Raw genomic sequence first — 20,889 nt, forward strand, 5'->3', positions numbered from 1 at the left:
ATTAGGATTTTTGGTCCTAACTTAATATGAATGAAATAAACATATCCTTGAGTAATTGGGAATGCACTTTGATGGGTTTATTGCTCATTGTCTGGATTACAAAAAAGGGTTAATTTCATCTTCACATATCAGCCAGAACTTCTTACTACTGTGAGTTTTTCATTTGTTTTCAATGGCCTTTTAATACTTTTTTTTTTTAATCTTTGAACAAGGATGATTATCACATTTTCAGACTGTGTGCTTGTGTATTAGTAGGCCATTTTCACTGACTAAAATATATCCTGTACGTGTAGAGTTACCTTCTAATCAACTTCCTTGGAAAATAATTTGACAGGTGACGGGGGAAGGAACGCCCACTCAGCTACTCTGATCCTTGAGTGTAGGGTTCTGTTCCTCCAGATGTTTTGGCAGCACCCCAAGAGAAGAGCACTGAAGTGGGCACCAGGCACATCCCTTTGAACAAATTTCATTGAACTCAGCCACTGTAACATCAGCCAGTGAAGAGCTGCTGTTCTGTTCCCTATAGTCAATTTAGGGATCTGTCCTGTCCAACTAAATGAGTGATCGCTATTTGTTAATTATTTACATGAGTGCTCTTTAATTAGTATAATTTATTGAGGAAGTTGACTGCATGTTTATTTTCTAAGTGTACTCTGAAATCTAACAGTGTTTTTTTTTACCATCCCTGCCTCCTGACCCTAGTTGTTCTTTCCTGCCATACAAAAAGTCAGCCACCCCTTTTCATTTTATCAAGTCCTATTCATGCTTTGAGATCCACCTCTTAAATGAAGTCATTCCTTACTAAAATCCCTTCCACTTGTAAATTTCTACTCATTTTATAATTTTTCTCTCCTTTGGACTTCTGTAGCACTTTTGCTTTGAACTACAGTTTAGCACTTAATTGTGTATAGTCTTGTATTATTTCTCTAATTTTTTGTGTTTCCTACAGAGTTTGTAAGCTCCATGTAAGCTCCTCATGGTTTGTTCATTCAATTCACTGTCAATGACTTTTCCTTCCAGTTTACCTTAGCTGTCCATTCCCATAGTCATACCCTGGGCTTTGTCATTATATGAAACAGCTCCTCCCGCAAATCACTCTTCTACACATCCCACTCTGAGCACGACTTGCCAGATTGTACAGCTTGCTTACTCAAGTACCCCCACTTCTCGCATCTGACCTCATTGGAATTTCTAATATGCTGACTTCCCAAGTGAAGACAGGAGCCCCCTCTGTCTTCACTGCCCTCCCTTTACAGCATAGATTCCGTGACCTGTCATTTCAGTCACTTTCTTGAATGAGCCCTAAACTCTTGCTCCTGCCCTGTGGTAGCACTTGATCTGACAAATCTTTTTTTTTATTCTCTCTTCTCGTTCCCTGCACTCAAGCAACTGAGCACTTGTGAGAAAACCACAGAGGAAAATTGATACCACTATAAGCTCACATTCACTGTCTTCTGTGGTCTCTCATGTTGCCTGGAAATTTTACAATGACTTTTCATGAGTCCATTCTTCTTTTTTTTTTTTTTTTTTTTTTTGCGGTACGTGGGCATCTCACCGTTGTGGCCTCTCCCGTTGCAGAGCACAGGCTCCGGACGCGCAGGCTCAGCGGCCATGGCTCACGGGCCCAGCCGCTCCGTGGCATGTGGGATCTTCCCGGACCGGGGCATGAACCCCTGTCCCCTGCATCGGCAGGCGGACTCTCAACCACTGCGCCACCAGGGAAGCCCATGAGTCCATTCTTTACAACGTTTTAAACCTCCATTTTCCTCAAACCTTTATTCATCTCTTTACCCCCAACTGTTCTTGGATGACTTTACCTCCAACTTTATAAAGGAAGTAGAACCCATCTAATGGGAGCTCCTTCAGTTTCTCACATTAAATTGCAAACCCACTTTCCTGCACTCGTCTTCTCCATCTTCCGTCCTGTTACAATGGAGAGATTCCCTCCTCCTATGAAGGCCAGTCCTTCTGTGTGTACTCTGGACCCCATTCTTTCCCTCCTTCTCAGGGACCATTTTCTGTTTCCTCTCTTTTCTAGATCTTTAGCCTCTTTTAAGTATTAGATCCACATCCAGCTAATCACCAGGTCCTAGCCATTCTAGCTCCTGAGTGTGTCTTGAATCTGCCCAGTTGTCTTAACTCCTCTGTCATCACTGTGATCTATTCTGCTATCATCGCTTACCTGAACTAGCTTACCAGCCTCGTAATTGGTCTCCCCATATCTGTTCTTCCCCCCTCAAATCCATCATCTACGGAGTAGCCAGAGTGGTGGTGTTACAATACATGTCTTATCAGAGTATAGCTAGGTATGAATATCTGGGGCAGGGTATGTATCTTTTGTTGGTGCGGGAACTACCTTCTCCATGGATCATGTTTTCTCACTGTCACCCTGCCTTCTCTAACATCTCCTTGACAAATGTATATCAAGCTGTTACCTTCAAATTGTTGAAAGGGTTAATAATTTAAGTGTTCAGGGGGTTTACATGCATCCCATTCTCCCCACAGCTACTCTTCTGTGTCTGATCATATGGCTTCTCTGCATAAAACCCTTATTTAGCTTCTTCCCGCGCCCCCCTCACCCCAAGATAGAAGCTAAGAATCCTTAGTAGCCCATAAAACCTGACCCCATCTGGCTCTTGCCAAGCTCTCCAGCCTCATCTCACACCACCTTGCTTCTCATTCACTATGCTTTAACCACTGTAGCCTTCTTTGTGCTTCTGCAACGTGACAGCCCTCTTTCCACATACACTCTCCATCCACACCTGCACTCATACTTTGCTTTCCTAGCTTTTATGTATTCCCCGGGTCTCAGCCCAAGTCTTAATTTGTGGTGGTGGTGGTATGGTGAGTGATTAAAAACCTGGGCTTATGGTCACATTCACCTGGTTCACATTCAGCTCCACTGTTTGAGCCTTACTTTCTGTATCTACAAAACTGGCTTCTATTTACCTCATAGGGTTGTTGAAAGGCTCCAATACCTTAGTTTAGGTAAAGTGTTTAGCACAACATCTACAATGTAGCAGATAATCCATGCTTTTATCTCTACATAAAGCTAACTTCCCTTAAGGGTCAAATTTTTTTTAATTGACATAAACATTATATTAGTTTCATATACACAACATATATATGTGTGTATTGTGAAATGATCACCACAATCAATCTAGTTGACATCTATCTTCACACATAGTTACAGGTGGGTCAGATTTTTAAGGTTGACTTTATCAATCTGCCTTAAGCAATGGAGGTAAGGAGTCTGGGTCAGGGAAACTTATTGTCTATACTCTTTCTACTCTGTAACACCTCCATCCCATACCCCCTTCCATTTTTAAAAAAATATATATTTTATTTTTGGCTGCGTTTGGGTCTTAGTTGCAGCGTGCAGGCTTCTCTCTAGTTGTGGTGCACAGGCTCCAGCGCACATAGGCTCTGTAGTTGTGGCGCTCAGGCTCCAGAGCGCATGGGCTCTGTAGTTGCAGCACGCAGGCTCTCTAGTTGTGGCGTGCGGGCGTAGTCACCCCGCAATATGTGGGATCTTAGTTCCCTGACTAAGGATCAAACCCGCATCCCCTGCATTGGAAGGTGGATTCTTAACCACTGGACCACCAGGGAAGTTCCCCCACCCCCCCCCCCACCGCCCTTCCATTTTTAACAGGAGCAATAATAACACAGATTTTGTTTGATCATCATTTTTTTTTACCATGACTATTGTTTTTAAAACATAGGCAATACCCAGGACACCTACTATGTGAAAGAACACTAGAAGACATTCCTATTGAAGGCCCTAAGGGGATAGATGAAGATGATCCTGTTAATTCTGACTACAACATGAAACTGACCAAGTTTTCCTTCCAAGTTGATCGGTACAGAAACCTCCTTTTTGGATTTACTTTATTATTTCCATTTTTTGTCATGCTGACACTGTACCTTTTCACTAAAAGTCTTTACAGAGGTAGACACTTTTATTTTCCTAAGTGCATCTTTGCTTGGTTTACTGCTTTACTTTGTGCCTTTCACTGTCACAGATGTAAGTTCTGCCCTATCTTCCAGGTCTTGGAAAGCCCAGCTGTCATCACTGAATGAAACAATAAAGAACTCCAAGCTGGAAGGTACCTGTTGTGCTCCGTGGTTCCAGGATATTTTGCATTTGGAGCCCCCTCAATCTGGTAACCACAGTACCAGTGTGCCAAACTGGGCCTTCACTCCACAGGATGTAATGTGCAGCCAGTATAGTTTTCCACAGAAAGGTCCTGCCAAGACCAATGATTCAGGAAGATCATGGAAAAGAATACACATCAGTGAACAGGAGGAACCCCTTGAGCTTACATGTATGTCTGTGACAGGCTTCACTGCGCTGTTTACTTGGGCAATTGAAAGGACGGGCTGTACCATTGTCCTGTGGGATTTGGAGACCCAGAGCATGCAGTGTGTTTCGCTGGGCAAGAAGTGTATTCCTGTAGACAGTGGTGGAGACCAGCAACTGTGCCTTGTTTTGACAGGTGAGAATGTCTTGTATCAGGTTGAAATCCATGCTGAGAGGCGCTCTCTTATCTATTTTACTTCTGCTGCCTGGGTGGTGGTGGTGCCTACTCCTCTAAGCCTAGGCTTTGATGGAGAAAATTTGGTGTTACTCTCAGTAATGTTGTCTCATGTGTTTGATTTTTTTTTTTTTTTTGCGGTACGCGGGCCTCTCACTGTTGTGGCCTCTCCCGTTGCGGAGCACAGGCTCCAGACGCGCAGGCTCAGCGGCCATGGCTCACGGGCCCAGCCGTTCCGCGGCATATGGGATCTTCCCAGACCGGGGCACGAACCCGTGTCCCCTGCATCGGCAGGCGGACTCTCAACCACTGCGCCACCAGAGAAGCCCATGTGTTTGATTTTTAATTAAGGTTATTTCTGCTCAGCTAAATGCTAGGACTGAGTCAGGAAGAGTTTAAGAGTAAGAAAGGTCGGTTTTAACCCAGCGAGTCATTCATGAGACTTCAGTCTGTACAGGCAAAGGATGCAAGCTGTTAGCTCATGGGCCATGCATGAACTCAGATTCATTTTGTTTGGCCTACACTACCTAGGCTTTTTTATTTTTTTTTTTTGCGGTACGTGGGCCTCTCACTGTTGTGGCCTCTCCTGTTGCGGAGCACAGGCTCCGGACGCGCAGGCTCAGCGGCCATGGCTCACAGGCCCAGCTGCTCCGTGGCATGTGGGATCTTCCCGGACCGGGGCAGAAACCCGCGTCCCCTGCATTGGCAGGTGGACTCTCAACCACTGCGCCACCAGGGAAGCCCTACCTAGGCATTTTAAAAAAGATTCTATTTATTATAAGCATGTAAAATTAGAGGGTTTCACACGAAATCTGGAATTTCAGTTGTTACTGAAAAATTAAAAGCTCTGCCACACTGCCCCTCATCCCTCATAGTAATTTATGGATTGGAGCCAAATTTCAGTGCTCTTAGATGGGTTAGTTTCTTTCAGGTTAGGTTTTCTTGCACTTCTTCTCCCCACCTGTTTGGTCCCATAGGCATTTGGGTTTGGTGTGTCAGATATACATTGATTCAGCATTTATGCCATAACCTCCTGTAAAACTACCGAGTGTTCTCATTGAACTAACCATGTGTTTCTTCTTCATTATCTCAGTTTTGGTAATCATGTATTTCTTTGTGTCAAGAGCATGCTATTGTTTTATTTTAGTAAACCAGAAATGTGACATCTCAGTAAATAGTTAAAGGTTCCAGGTATTGATTGTGCAATATAGTACAATGCAGAAAAGAGAGATTCAATGTTATTTCATAGGATGCATTGTTCTTATGAGCATTTGTCTTGCAGTTACTGTTTTAAAAAATAACATTCTTTGAAAAATTATGATGAATTTATTACTTAAGGGCATTAGTTACTAGTACCCAATAAATCTGTTTGTAATTACAGTGCTGAAGTATTGAGTAATTAGAAATTCCTGTCATAATCCTGAAACCTAACTCCTAATAATTTATTAAAGCTAACTTTTTTTTCTTCTAGAAGATGGACTGTCTCTGATTTTGTTTGGTTTGACCCAAGAGGAATTTTTAAATAGGCTCATGATCCATGGAAGTGCCAGCACTGTGGACTCTCTTTGCCATCTCAATGGTTGGGGGAGGTGCTCCATCCCCATACATGCGCTAGAGGTAACAGAATTAAATGTCTGTAGAACTTTGCTTGGTTATTTTCTGTCATCTACCCTTACTTGACTAACAATTTCGGAGATTCATTTAACCTAGCGGCAAAGGATCTGTAGCCTCTACCCATCCATTTGCTTAGTTTTGGCTGTTTTGTTACCCTAATTTTGCTTAGCAGTTTACCCTTTTTGGCTTTAAAAGATAAAAGATTATAATAAACACTATTTAAGAAAAAAAAGTTACAAGAGTTGGAGGCAACAATAAGCTGATGAGAATAAATGAAGTGGAAACAAGCTATGGAAAGCTCGAGCAGGAGTGATCTCTTATTCCTACTCTATAGCCCCTAATCCTCTAATCCAGCTGTGGTAGTGACATACCTGAATTTATGTAGCATTTTATAGTTCACAAACAGTCTTTTTTATGCATTCTCTAAATTGTGCTAAAATAACCACATGGGACGGGTTGGGTAGTTTTTATTCATTTCATTTTACAGATGAAAAACATAAGGCTCAGAAGGGTTGAGTGAGTGGCCCATAGCCATACTAATAAGGCAGGGTCTAGAATCAAAATCAGGGCACTTTCTACTGTACCACACAGCCCAGCAAGGTCGAAAACTGGAAGTTAATAATGTTATGTACCAGACTGTTTTTTTAGTGGCAACTTTATTGAGATATAGTTTACATACCATAAAATTCACCTATCTAATGTACAATTCAGTGGGTTTTAGTATATTCAGAGTTATACAACCATCCTGTCTAATTCCATAACATTTTCATCACCCCAAAGAGAAACAGCATACCCATTGGCAGTCACTCCCAATTCCTCACAAACCCTAATTTCCAAACACTTAATCTTGTTTCTGTCTCTGGATTTGCCTATTCTGACAATTTCATATAAATGGAATTATAAAAAATGTGGCCTTTCATGACTGGCTTCTTTCATTTGGCATGTTTTCAAGGCTCATCCATGTAGCATGTGTCAGTACTTCATTCATTTTTATGGCTGAATAACATTCCATTATGTGGATAAAGCAGATGTTTTTTATCCATTCATCAGTCGATGGACATTTAGGTGGTTTTTCCTTTTTGGCTGTTAGGAATCATCCTGCTATGAAAGGTGGTGTACTAGTTTTTGTGTCGTCATGTGTGTTTATTTCTCTTGGGTATACACCTGGCAGTGGAATTATGAAGTCATTTAACTTTCTGAAGAACCACCAAACTGTTTTCACAGTTTCACAGTGGTTACACTATTTTACATTCCCACCAGCAATGTATGGAAGTTCCTGTAGCTCTCCATTCTCACCAAAACTTGTTATTGTCCAATTTTTTATTATCATAGCCATCCTACTAGCTCTGAAGTCAAAGTGAAGTGGTATCTCATTGTGGTTTTGACTTGCATTTCCTAATGACTAATGTGTTGAACATGTTTTCAAATGTTTATTGGCCATGTGTGTATCTCTTTGGAGAAATGTCTACTTAAATCCTTTGTTCATTTTGTAATTGAGTTATTTGTTTTTATTTTTGAATTCTGAGAGTTCTTTCTATATTCTAGACCTTTATGAGATATATGATTTGTAAATATTTTCTCCTGTTCTGTGTGTGGGTTGTCTTTTCACCTTCTTGATGGTGTCCTTTGAAACACAAAAGTTTTTAATTTTGATGAAGTTAGTTTACCTTTTTTTTTGTTTTGGGGTTTTTTTTTTTTTTGGTCACTTGGGCTTTTGGTGTCATATCTAAGAAATGAGTGCCTATTCTGAGGTCATGAAGATTTACTCTTATAAGAGTTTTATAGTTTTAGCTCTTACGTTTAGGTCTTTTATGCATTTTGATTAATTTTTATGTATGGTCAGTGGAAGGGTCCCAACCTCATTCTTTTGCATGTGGATATTCAATAGTCCAGCACCATTTGTTGAAAAACTTACCTTTATATACTACAAAATATTTATTGTAGAAAATTTGAGAATAGGAGAAAAAAGAAAATTAGTCTCTTACAAATCTATTATTCAGAAGGAATAGTGTTTACTCTTAGGTTATTTCCTATAGTTATTTTTCCTAAATATTAATGTTAATAGTCAGATGCTAGCTCATTAATTTTCTTATCTATAGATAAGTATTGTTTATTATTTCCATTTTATAGGTGAGGGAACACAGAGAGGTTGTGAATTCTAATACAGATATACTTGGACACTAAGCAGTAGCACCAGGGTTTGAACCCAGGCAGTGTGACCGTAAAGCCTCTGTCTTTATACATAGTGTGTCCGTGTAGTGAGTTTAATTAGGATGATGTGGTATTACAGCATTGTTTTGGCCTTAGTCTCCCCCCACATACAAACGAGTGAATTTGTTGAGACTCAGGTATAGCCTAGTAAGTACTCAGTTTCATAAATGTTCCATGTGCGTGAAAATTGAATGTGCATTTTCCAGTTGTCACAATGGTACTTCAGTCAGAAGTAGTTAGAATTTTCATACTTTCCTCAGTTTCTCTTAACTTCTCTTAACTCATGTCTTTGGATAATTCCTTTATATCACTCTTTCAGCTCATTACTTCTCTTTTCAGCTATATCTAATCTGGTATTAAATACATCCACTGAGTATCTAGTTTCAATTTTTATTTTTTTAATTTCTAGAATTACTATTTGGTCATTATTTTTAAATGTGTTATTTTGAAATTTTTCAAATTTATAGAAAAATTATAAAAATAATAAAATGAGCATCCATTTACCTCTTTCCCATTTACCGACTGTTAACATTTTGCCACATGTGTTTTAACTGTATGTGTACTTCTTATTTTTGCTGAACTATTTGAAAGTTGCAAACTTTGTAACTTTTCATTCTGAGTACTTTAACATATATCTCCTAAGAGCAATAATATTCTTATTTAACCATACATAGTATAGTTTTTCCTTTCACTACCTAGTGCAAAGGCGTGGTTTGTTTGTGGTCTCCCTCTGGTGGAGTAATTTTTCTAGTTCATCTTCTTTTGGAGATTGTCACTGTGCATAGACCCTAGGTTTATCCTCTCTTTTCTTCCTTTACACATAACTTTCACCAATACCTCTCACCTAGCCTGCCTGGCCTAGCACCCAGAACTTCAGCCCATTGATTCTCAGTGTGGTCCCCAGACCAGCAGCATCACCATCTCCAGCAGATTTATTAGAAATGTAAATTTTCAGGCCCCAACCCAGACTTAGGGAATCAGAATCTCTGGGGAATGGGCTCAGCAATCCACATTTTAACAAGCTCTCCAGGTGATTCTTAGGCACAGTGCTTTAGGCTAGGCATGGGAAACTTTTTCTGTCAAGGACCAGAGAATAAATATTTTAGGCTTTCCAGGAAGATTTCTGTTACAAATACTCAGATATGCCATTATAGCCATTGACAATAGGTAAATGAACGGATGTTCCCATAAAACTTCATTTACAAAGACAGACAGGAGTTGAATTTGGCTGGTGGGCCCTGTTTTTCAGCCCCTGCTTTATTTAGGTCATCAGGGATTTGTTTGTACTCTCTGAGGATTTTTCTCTTTCTTTCCAGTTCAACTGAGCATTTAAAGGTATATCTTATAAACACACACACGTAATTGACCCTTGAACAACATGGGTTTGAGCTGCGCAGGTCCGCTTGTATGATGACTTTTTTTCAATAGTGAGTACTACAGTACTGCACAATCCAAGGTTGGTTGAATACATGGGTGTGGAACCTCTGATTCAGAGTGATGACTGTAGAGTTATACATGGGTTTTTCACTGCACGGGAGGGTCAGCGTCCCTAACTCCTGAGTTGTTCAAGGTTCAACTGTATATATATTTTTAAATCTGTGATTTTTATGTGTTCTTTATAGAAAACTTTCCTCAGATGCCTACTTTAGAAATGGGAGTCTGTATTTAGCCTGCTTTTTCAGTTTAACTTTTTATCATACTGCTTTAACATTTTAATTAAAATAGACGATAACTGTGAGGGTGATCCGTGAGTACCTAGCTTTGAATGGTGTTAGAATTACAGAATGGTAGAACTAAAGCAGAACTGAAGTTCAGAAAGGTTACAGAGACTTGCCCCAAGTCATATGGTCATTGTCAGAATCCTCACTAGAACTCACGTACTCTTGAAAGATAAAGATAGCCTTGTGGGGACTTCCCTGGTGGTCCAGTGGTAAAGAACCTGCCTTCCAATGCAGAGGACGCGGATTTGATCCCTGGTCAGGGAACTAAGATCCCACATGCTGTGGGGCAACTAAGCCCACACGCCACAACTACTGAGCTCACGCGCCTCAACTAGAGAGCCTGCGTGCCACAAACTACAGAGCCCACGTGCTCTGGAACCTGCACACCACAGCTACAGAGCCCACGCGCCCTGGAGCCTGCGCACCACAACTAGAGAGAGAAAACCCGCATGCCCCAACTAGAGAGAAGGCGGTGCGCTGCAACGAAGAGCCTGTGCGCCGCGATGAAAGATTCTGCATGCCTCTATGAAGATCCCGCGTGCTGCAACTAAAGACCTGATGCAGCCAAAAATAAATAAATAACATAAATCTTAAAAAAAAAAGATAGTCTGTGTCTCTTTGTGTTAGTACATTAAGTTGTAAAGTTTAAAAAATCTGTATCCCAATTTTTTTTCCTATTGTAATTTTTTTCTGATTTTCTCCCACCTCAGGCAGGAATAGAAAATCGTCAGCTGGACACAGTAGATTTCTTTTTAAAGAGCAAGGAAAATCTTTTGAGTCCATCCTCAAAATCTTCTGTACCTGATCAGTTTGATCACTTTCCATCCCATTTATATTTAAAACGTAAGTAGTGTAGAGACTTCTACATTTGTATTTATCATTTTTCCTTTTTAATCACTTTCAAATTATTGTTGTGTTTTCTGATGACTTATTTATTTGCCAGGAGTCAGTCATAACATTTTATTTACTTTCTGGAATCTTGAGATAGTTGTGAGAATCTATAAATGTTCTTATCATATGCGTTGATTATTCATATCCTGTACTGTGCTTTGTATCTTTGGTATGCAAAGAAGAGATGATCTTTCAAGAGCATTTTATTCAAAAGAGAATAAACTTCATTTGCAAAAATTTCCAGCTCTTGCAGTTGTCTGAGATATTGATGTATAGTGGCAGTGCAGCTGGCTGAGTTGGGGACTGGGACTTGTTATAAGACTTTTCAGCCTGACTCTTCTGCTTTTTTGCTACATTAGCAACACTTCTTTTCAAGACTTTGACTTTCATTTTTAATAAACGGGAGCTCTGCTTTTCTTCTTGGACCAGGTAGTCATGCAAATCCTCTCTTTAGAGGACAGGGTAATAAAGTGTGTTTTCCCTTGTACATAAAGTTTTATAATCTGCTTTTTTTTTTTTCACTTGATAATATGTTACAGACATCTTTCTTGATAATGATAGATATACCTATTATTTATGATGGCATAGAATTTCATTGTATGGGCTGTACCATAATTTACCCAACCAAACTCCTATTACACATTAGGTTGATTCTAATTTTTACTATTATTGGCAATGTGCTATAAATGCTGTGTGTTTGTGTAATTTCACATATGTACAATTATTGGGATTAATTTCTAGATGTGGAATTCACAGGTCAAAGAGACACACAATTTGCATTCTTAAATTTTTTAATAAATTATCCTCCAGAAAAGTTTCACCAATTTGTACTCTTAAGTGGAGAAAATGACAACCTACTTTTTCTGTCAATTTAACGTTAGTCCTTACTGACAATGTGGATTAGAAATTTTATTTTTTAAAAACATTCTCTTTTGTTTTGCGTGCAGAGTTTGGTCTCCTCCCTCTTGAATTGCTAACTTTTTTATGCTCCATTGTTTTTTTTAAGTCTGCTTGAATTTATAGAGAAAGGCCTGGCTTGTGGTGTTGAGGGGGACTCCATCAATGATTATATGGTCATTACTCACTTCTGCTGTTGGGTGGTTGGTGATTACTCCTTACTCCACTCTCAGCTGCACTGCTTTTCCTTAAAGAGTGGGGATGGATCTGGAAACAAGAAGCATAGGACTAACTTTACCTCATTTCTCAGGGTAAAATCCATGTTTCCCATCATTCTCACACAGGTACAATTCTAGAGGTGGGGCCAATGCTAGGATAAACAGGAATCATTTTATTTATTTGAAGCTGGCAAATAGAGGATTCAGGGGCCTTGCTTTCACCTGTGTGTTTAAGAGAATGGTTTTGGAATCAGACAGGCTAAAATTCAAATTTTGTCTATACTTTCAAATTAGCTTGGACAAGTTATTTATCCTCGCTAAACCTCAGTTTCCTCATCTGTGGAAAGGGGGCTATAACACCTACCTCTCAGGTTGTTAAATGGAAAAAATGAGATAGCATTTATAAAACACCAAGTACAGTATTTAAAATATAGTAGTTGGTCAGCAAAATCGTAGTTACTAGTAGTACCGGTAAATGATGACTAGTAGTAAGTAGAGTAGCTAAAGTTTGCAAGTAATGAGACTTCATGAAAGTTTTGTGAGCTTTTCGAGAATAAGACATTAGTCTTTGCCTTATGTTTTAAGATATTGCAGCATGGTATTTCTGGATAGGTTAATTTTACTGGGAGTATCCTGGTGTTCTTCATGTTCCTTTCTTTGGTTTTTCCTCAGATGTGGAAGAGCTGACACCAGCATTGGATTTACTTTGCTCAGCAATTAGAGAAAATGATTCTGAAACCCAGAGCAAACACTTTTCGGAACAGTTGCTTAATCTTACACTGTCTTTCCTTAACAAACAAATAAAGGAGCTTTTTATTCACAATGAAGGTAAGAACAGCAGCAAAGAAGGGGATAATTAGCCCATTCAATGTCAGGACAGAGATATAAGTGGTCCTATTGCGTGAGAGAGCGTAAGCCGGGGAGTGCCATTTGCTTAGGTTGGGTAAAGTCAGTGTGTAACTGAGTGAGTGAACTGGGTTTTAATACTGGGAAATTTGGCAGAAAGAACTAATCATTGTGAAGAGGGTGAAAAGGGTTATATTAAAACATGGACGTACTTGTAAATAGGAGAAAGCTCAGAGATTTTTTGTTTGACATGAAAACGCTGAGTTTGAATTTTGCCATTTTGTAAACTTCTTTATAATAGCTCAGAGTTTATTCTGTCTGTGCGCACGCACACACACACACACACACACACACATTTATGTATATGAAATTGGCACATTGGTGTTTTCCATAGGGCTAGATGAACATCTACAGAAAGGAGTGAACATTTTGACCAGCTACATTAATGAACTTCGAACCTTCATGATAAAGTTTCCTTGGAAGCTAACAGATGCTATAGATGAATATGATGTAAATGAAAATGTCCCCAAAGTAAAGGAGAGCAATATATGGGAGAAGCTCAGCATTGAGGTAAATATGAGTAATTATCACTTCTTTTATTTGCCAGACTTAGAGGATCTGAGAAGATGATAGAAGAAACAGAATTTAGAATCTGAACACTTGTGATTCAGAATCTTTGGCAAGCGTTTTAGGTTTTATAGATTTTTGGATCTCTGGGCACAACTTCAAGTTTATGTCTACAAGTTTCATTTATTTAATTCAGAACACAGATAGGCTCCCTCTTTATGCCAGATCTGCCCATTTGGATCCAGGGACAAACACCTGACCCCAAACTCATTGTGAACTGTCACTCCTTCAGTGTCTAGGGCCTGGCACTTTGGACTTATGCATTCTGCCTGACCCTTGAATAAATCAAATTGCTGCTGTTGATTCTATCTTAGGAAAATTTTATGACATTATTGCTTAGAAGTATATTCGAGTCTTATCTCAGATTCTAGTTAAGATATTTTGTAAATTAAGTTTCCTGTATTTATCAACTTGCCTTTCTTTGTATAGTATAAGTTAATACAGCCAAACTCTGATTCTTTTTTCTGACTAGGGACTGGAAGAATTCCTCTAACCTCTTGGAGAGTGTTGGCATTGGAAAGACAAAGGCCAGAATAGCTTAACCCAGAGGATCAGAATTGATAGGGTTTGAAAGTTGATAAGGCTGAGATGCTGCCAGGTTCACAAGACTGCTCTTCTTGGGGTGGAAGGGTAGGGAAGTACCTGCTGTGACTGCATTTTCTGTCTCTTAATCATTCTCTAGCCAAAAACTACTTGATTTTCTTTCCACTCTTTAGGGCTTCCCTCTTCCCATCTCCTTTGCAGGTTTCATTCATTTCCTGTTTTCCCCTCTTTTAATGTGCTCCATGGCTTCATCCATGGTCTTCTGCTCTTTTTACTCATAATCATTGATTTCTAATTTTGGGGGAGGTTACAGTCCACTTTGATGAAAGCAGTGGACGCTGTCTCCAAAAACATGCATATGAATGCATGTTCTTTTTAAAATATGTATATCTTCCTAAAATATGTATATGATTATATCACCCTTGCTTTTAAGATCCTTCAGTGGCTCTGCATAAGTTTCAGGATAAAATCCATCTCACACACACAATGCCCTTTATGATGGAGCCTTTGCTTTTCTTTCAAGTCTCGCCTGCTACTCTCTTCAGCTTTTTCTCCAGTTATATTAAGTAATTTGGAGTTCTCTGAATGCTTGATACTGTTTCTTGCCTTTATGCCTCTGCATATAATATTCTCTCTTTTTGGAACACATGTTCTTTTTTCAATAAACGTATGTAACACATACTTGTCTTTAAAACTTTTACTTTATCAGTCATCTCTACTAGGAAACCTTTTTTTTTTTTCATCTCTCTTATTTAGATGTTCCTTTTCTGGACCCTCCTCTCTGGAACCCTGGGATACCTATATCATCACCCTTATCATACAGTACTATAATCAGTGCTTTATTTGCATTTCTTATACTAGTCTAAAACCTCCTAGAGAGCAGAGTCCATCTTTTGGTCAATTCATGTCCCCTGTGCAAAGCCCCAAATCTAGTAGAAGGTTTTCAGTAAAAGTCCCTTATTGAGGTACTCAGTAAATGTATAAGTCCCATGTTGATAATCATAATAAGGTAATAAAAAGGAACTCAAAAAGCAAATATTTTTCTTCCTTCCTTCTTTCCTAGGAAGTTATTGCCAATGCCATTTTAAACAACAAAATACCAGAGGCACAGACTTTCTTCAGGATTAACAGTCATTCTGCTCAAAGACTCGAGGAGTTGATTAGAATAGGCCTAGATTTGGTCTTTGACAATTTGAAAAAGAATAATATAAATGAAGCCTCTGAGCTTTTGAAGAATATGGTAAGTGGCATAATCTGTTTGATCATAAAGTCTCTAATGTAAGAGAAGTTCTCTTATGTATTTAATATAATTTCTGGTTGATATAAAAATTGATTTGTATTCATAGATGTGTCACAAACTAAGGAATTTGTGTAACTTTTACTAGGAAATTATGACAGTAATACTGGGAAACATTCTTTGGTACTAAGAACTTTCTTGAAGAAATTTTTGATTGGAATTTCCATCATTTGTTCTCTGTTAGATTTGGTACTTTGGTTAGAAGGAGACAGTATTTCTCATGAAAGGTTTCACACATGTCAGAGCATGCACAGGACCTCATTATTTGTTGGGGGACATTCTGTATTGTCTGTGTGACCTCTTATATCTCCATTTGAACTTTCCAATGGCTTTTACCTTTACTTTGTGTTCCATGGTTTTACTTCATTTGAGAAGGGAATGTCCTAGAGGTGGGGTTCCTGGACAAAGCTGAGATCTGGGCCTCATCTGCGTGGTTGAGGTCTTGCCCACAGTAACTTTCTGAAACTATGTAAAGGTTGTTATTTACACAGACTTTTGTCTTCAAGTGAATCATCATAACAGATAGCTGTAGTTTTGGTACTATGGTAGCCTGGCATTACCCTAAATTGTTCTGTGTGCTGCCTTTCTTCTGGCAAACAAAGTGTCATAAGGACTTTAGGGTTAGGCAGTAAATATGCATGATAAATGTAGAAAATGAATGTTTACAAGAGCTGAAAAGTTGTGGAATTCTAACAAGGCATATGTCTATAATAGAGTACTTCTGTATTTAACATATATTTATGTTCAAAATAGCTCCATTACAAAATGTAAGTTTTCTTGATTTTCTATGTTTACTTCAGGGCTTTAATGTAAAAGACCAGTTGCTCAAGATATGCTTCTATACAACTGATAAAAACATACGGGACTTTTTGGTAGGTAAAGGTGAGACTAAGTAGTTTACATTTTCTAGTAAATGTTGGTAAAACTTCAAAACGAATTATTTTAATATTCAACTAATACCCAGTAAGTAAAAGTATGACAACTCTTTTGTCTTTTTAAATGATCATTTTGCATTTGTGGTAAAGGAAAATTTGTGCGAATACATACATTGCCTCAAAAATTCAAAACACAATTCTTAAATATTTAAAATCATGACATTTGTTTTGCAAATGTTTTTGATTTTTGTGAGGTCACTGCTTTAATTACTTTTTTTAATTACTTTCTATTCAAGGTTGAAATTTTAAAAGAAAAAAATTATTTTTCTGAAAAAGAAAAAAGAACTATAGACTTCGTGCATCAAGTTGAGAAGTTTTATTCAGGACATTTCCAAGAAAATATGCAGATCCAGTCTTTTCCCAGGTAGTCTCATTAGCCCCCTTTTTATAACATGGGAAGAATATTGTAGACAAGGCTTAGCTTATAACTGTTAGTATGGACTTCTTATGTGGAACTGAGCTTACATTCCTTATGAAGATAAAACTTGTATCATCTAGAAGAGACTTAGGAATTCCCTGTCATTTCAATATGTGCATAATCATATATATTTTTAAGATAATAAATACAAAATTAAGAGTATTGAATTTTGTGTTCCCCAAAAGAGTAGAACTTCTTGAACAGAGAAAAAGGAATGATGCTTTTTTCCTCCAAAATTAAAAAAATTTCATATCACTCTTTTAGGTATTTGATAAAGGAACAAGATTTTTTCAAGCACAAATCTGTTTTGGACTCATTCCTGAAATATCATAAAGATACAGATAAACTTAACAAGCAAGATCACAGAATTGTGTTAACTTGGGCTCAGTGGTGGAATCAACTAACACAAGAATCCATCCTTCTCCCCAGGATAAGTCCAGAAGGCAAGTGTGAAAGAGCCTAAAATCTGAGCATAGTGAATGAGGATTAAATAAGGCATTGGTATTTGAATATTTTGGTGTGTCCTCATTTTAGAATTCCTTTTGGGGAAGAAATATATTCAGTTACTTTAAAATGCAAGTCATTACATTGAGCCCTTATTCTTGAGGTTTTTGTAAGGGATTTATAATGTGGTAGTGAAAGAGAAAAGTCATTGTGGTTCAGTGAATTGAGATTTCAAGGCTAAGAGTTCTCTTCCCAGCCTCAGAGTGACATTCTTTGTTTTTCCAAATAGTCTTTGGTCTCTTCCTATTTAAACTGAGGATCTGTATCATACCAGGGCTCTGGGGAATAACTAACACTGGCAAACAGTGGTAATTCATAGGGTGTCAAATTCATGTTTATTATTACAGCCAGAGTTTTTATTTATATTAAGGAAAAGAAAAGGGAAAAGAGGGCTAATATATCGATTATAAAATGAACAACACCACAAAAGAGGAAAATAGTAAAAGAAGCAGAGGGCCTGAATAATTCATCTGTTATATAGATATTTTTCCAGATCATCATATTTACTCAATTAGTGTTGAGCTTTGTGTCAATAATCATCATTCATTGCATTTTAAAATGTATTTTGTTCTTAATGTAGAATACAAATCATATTCTCCCGAAGCCCTCTGGAGATACCTCACAGCTCGCCATGATTGGTTCAGCATTACCTTGTGGATTGGAGAATTTCAGACCCGGAATAGTTATGCCTCACTTCAGCAGAACAAATGGCCCCCTCTGACTGTTGACGTTGTTGATCAGAATACTCGCTGCAACAACTACATGAGGAATGAAATTTTAGATACGCTGGCCAGGTACTGTAAACTGTGGGGATGTGTAAAAGGAAGAACAATAAAATACAGTGGTGCAACTTTTCCTCTGAAATGCCATAAATCCAATGCAACATTGTTTCATAATATTGATATTTTAACATTGAAAGGGCATTATTGTATATTGAGGTTTTAAAATCACATTAGGTAGTGAATAGGCTCTCAAATTCTACATGAAGGTTCTTCCCAAAACACTGTATATGCTTTGGGGTAGAAATGGTAAGCTATCTATGGGGATACAAGGACCAAGTGACAAGAGCTTGCGATGAGGATACCTTAGTATCCTATAATGTTTCCCACTCTTCTCAGTACTATCGCTGCACCCGTACGCCATGTATGGCCTTGAACTAAAGAGGACAGCTCAATTAAGAAAACAGGGGAAGTATCACTTGAAGTGATAACTGAAGACTTTAAACTTTTTTTTTTAATTTATTAATTTATTTATTTTTGGCTGTGTTGGGTCTTCGTTTCTTTGCGAGGGCTCTCTCTAGTTGCAGCAAGCGGGGGCCACTCTTCATCGCGGTGCGCGGGCCTCTCACTATCACGGCCTCTCTCGTTGTGGAGCACAGGCTCCAGACGCGCAGGCTCGGTAGTTGTGGCTCACTGGCCCAGTTGCTCCACAGTATGTGGGATCTTCCCGGACCAGGGCTCGAACCCGTGTCCCCTGCATCGGCAGGCAGATTCTCAGCCACTGCGCCACCAGGGAAGCCCAAGACTTTAAACTTTTAATTCATTTCTAAAAATAATTGTTAGCTTGAATCATGTGAACTTGTCGTCTGTAGAGGTGAAAAATGGTTGAATATCAGCAATTTCATAGAGCTCAACCTATCTCCCTAAGCTGTCAAAATAATGAGACTTAACATATTTGTTAATTTTTAAGTTTCTTAAAATTATTTCCCATGTATTCTTTTATATTTATACTTATTGGGGAAGTATAACTGTACTGTCCTACCCAACTTAAAGATGTGGAGAGGGAGATCTAAAGAAGTTAAGAGCTTTGCCTAACCCAGTTACTTACAGGCTTCAATCATTTTACCCCTGACTTTCTAGTCACTGTTCTTTTCATTGCACTAAATCCTTTTCTTCTTGTTTGCTAAAAGTAGACTTTTGTATAACTTGTATGCTTATCAGATATTTTGCTTAATACTTGATTGTTTATAAAGATAATATGTATGTGTTTTAACATGAATTATGACAATAATGAATTAGTGATATCTACTGTATTAACAGATTAAAGGGAAAAAATCATACCACCCTGATAGATACAGAAAAGCATTTGATAAAATTCAACATCTATTTATAATAAAACCTATTAGCAAACTAGGAATAGCTGCAAACTTCCTTAACTTTAAAGAGATGTTAACAAAAAATCTTCCAACTAATATTATACTTAATGGTGAAACATCACAAGCATTCTCTTTAGATTTGGAACAAGACAAGCCTGCTATCAATTCTTCCCAAGTTGATCTTTAGATATAGTGCAATCTCAATGAAAATCCCAGCAATGGATTTGACAAGCTGATTATAAATATTTATATGGAAATTCAGAGGGTCAAGAACAACCCTGAAAAAGAAGAACTTACCCTACCAGATATTAAAACTTACTCTAAAGCTATAGCAATTAAGACAGAAGAGTGAGCATAGAAACAGACTTTTTTTAAAAAATTATTTTTATTGATTTATTTTTGGCTGCATTGGGTCTTTGTTGCTGCGCACGGGCTTTCTCTAGTTGCAGTGAGCAGGGGCTACTCTTCATTGCAGTGTGCGGGCTTCTCATTGCGGTGGCTTTTCTTGTTGCGGAGCACAGGCTCTAGGCATGCGAGCTTCAGTAGTTGTGGCATGTGGGCTCAGTAGTTGTGGCTCATGGGCTCTAGAGTGCAGGCTCAGTAGTTGTGGTGCATGGCACCACATGGCATGTGGGATCTTCCCAGACCAGGGATCGAACCCGTGTCCCCTGCATTGGCAGGCAGATTCTTAACCACTGTGCCACTGGGGAAGCCCTGAAACAGACATATATGTATGCTCACCTTATGTATGACAGAGGTGGCACTGCAGAACAGTCTTTTTGGAGGAAAGAATAGTCTTTTCAACAAATGGGGTTGGGATAACTAAATAGCTATATGGGGGAAATGAAATTGGACCCTCTGCCTTATATCATGCATAAAATCAATTCCAGGTAGATTTTAAAACCTAAATCTAAAATGTAAAAATTATAATGCTTTTAGACGGTAGGGAAGAATATCTTCATGACCTTGGGAGTAGGGTGTGCTTTCTAAAAGGCCTGGCAGGGCAAAGGAAGACAGCAGTTACTGAGACCAAGGGAGCTGCCTGGCAGGAGTTGTGTCTCTTAGTGGAGAATGTTAGCCAACCTGCTGTCACCTCACACAGAGAGCGCCAAGGTATCCCCATCCTCCCTTTTTCTTTAATTCTTATCTCCCGATGGGAGTCTCCCATAGGAGACGAAACCAAAACAGAAACCTGAGGGCACAGGAGTCTTCTAGAGCAACCCATACAGGTGAGCCTCCAGGGACGCCGAGCAGGAGAGTAGAGCTTGGATCTGGAGGGGAAAGATACCAGCACACATAGGCATTTCACAAAAGAGGAAGCACAAATGGCCAATAAACATGTGAGATGTTCTTCCTCGTTTGTAATCATGGAAATGGAAATTTATTTTACCAAAAATCTAGGAACAATGACCATCAAAGTTAGAGCAGATAAGTAAAATGTAGTATAATCGTACAGTGGAACACTATATAACAATGAAAACTAAAAAACTATAGCCATGGGTATCAACATGGATAAATCACACAATGTTGAGTAGAA

The 20,889-nt window shown here is 38.6% G+C and overlaps 1 protein-coding gene across 7 annotated transcripts in view; it reads left to right on the top strand.

Moving 5' to 3' along the window:
- The window catches only part of SPG11 (SPG11 vesicle trafficking associated, spatacsin), a 76,376-nt gene that overhangs the window by 6,294 nt on the left and 49,193 nt on the right, over positions 1-20,889 (top strand). For all 7 annotated transcript variants that reach the window (XR_002646552.3, XM_022587204.3, XM_022587203.3 and 4 more), the window contains exons 5-15: positions 3,723-3,860; positions 4,048-4,496; positions 6,007-6,152; positions 10,792-10,924; positions 12,760-12,915; positions 13,328-13,503; positions 15,167-15,343; positions 16,201-16,272; positions 16,572-16,699; positions 17,018-17,196; positions 17,838-18,051. Coding sequence is in view for 6 of the 7 variants with exons in the window: in XM_022587204.3 (XP_022442912.1) it covers positions 3,723-3,860; positions 4,048-4,496; positions 6,007-6,152; positions 10,792-10,924; positions 12,760-12,915; positions 13,328-13,503; positions 15,167-15,343; positions 16,201-16,272; positions 16,572-16,699; positions 17,018-17,196; positions 17,838-18,051 (1,968 nt within the window). In the remaining variant the exon portion in view is untranslated. The remainder of the gene's footprint in view (positions 1-3,722; positions 3,861-4,047; positions 4,497-6,006; positions 6,153-10,791; positions 10,925-12,759; positions 12,916-13,327; positions 13,504-15,166; positions 15,344-16,200; positions 16,273-16,571; positions 16,700-17,017; positions 17,197-17,837; positions 18,052-20,889) is intronic.

Source organism: Delphinapterus leucas, chromosome 2 (assembly GCF_059928025.1).
Source record: "Delphinapterus leucas isolate spDelLeu-1000000601 "Yukka" chromosome 2, BTC_Dleu_Yukka2, whole genome shotgun sequence".
NCBI lineage: Eukaryota > Metazoa > Chordata > Mammalia > Artiodactyla > Monodontidae > Delphinapterus > Delphinapterus leucas.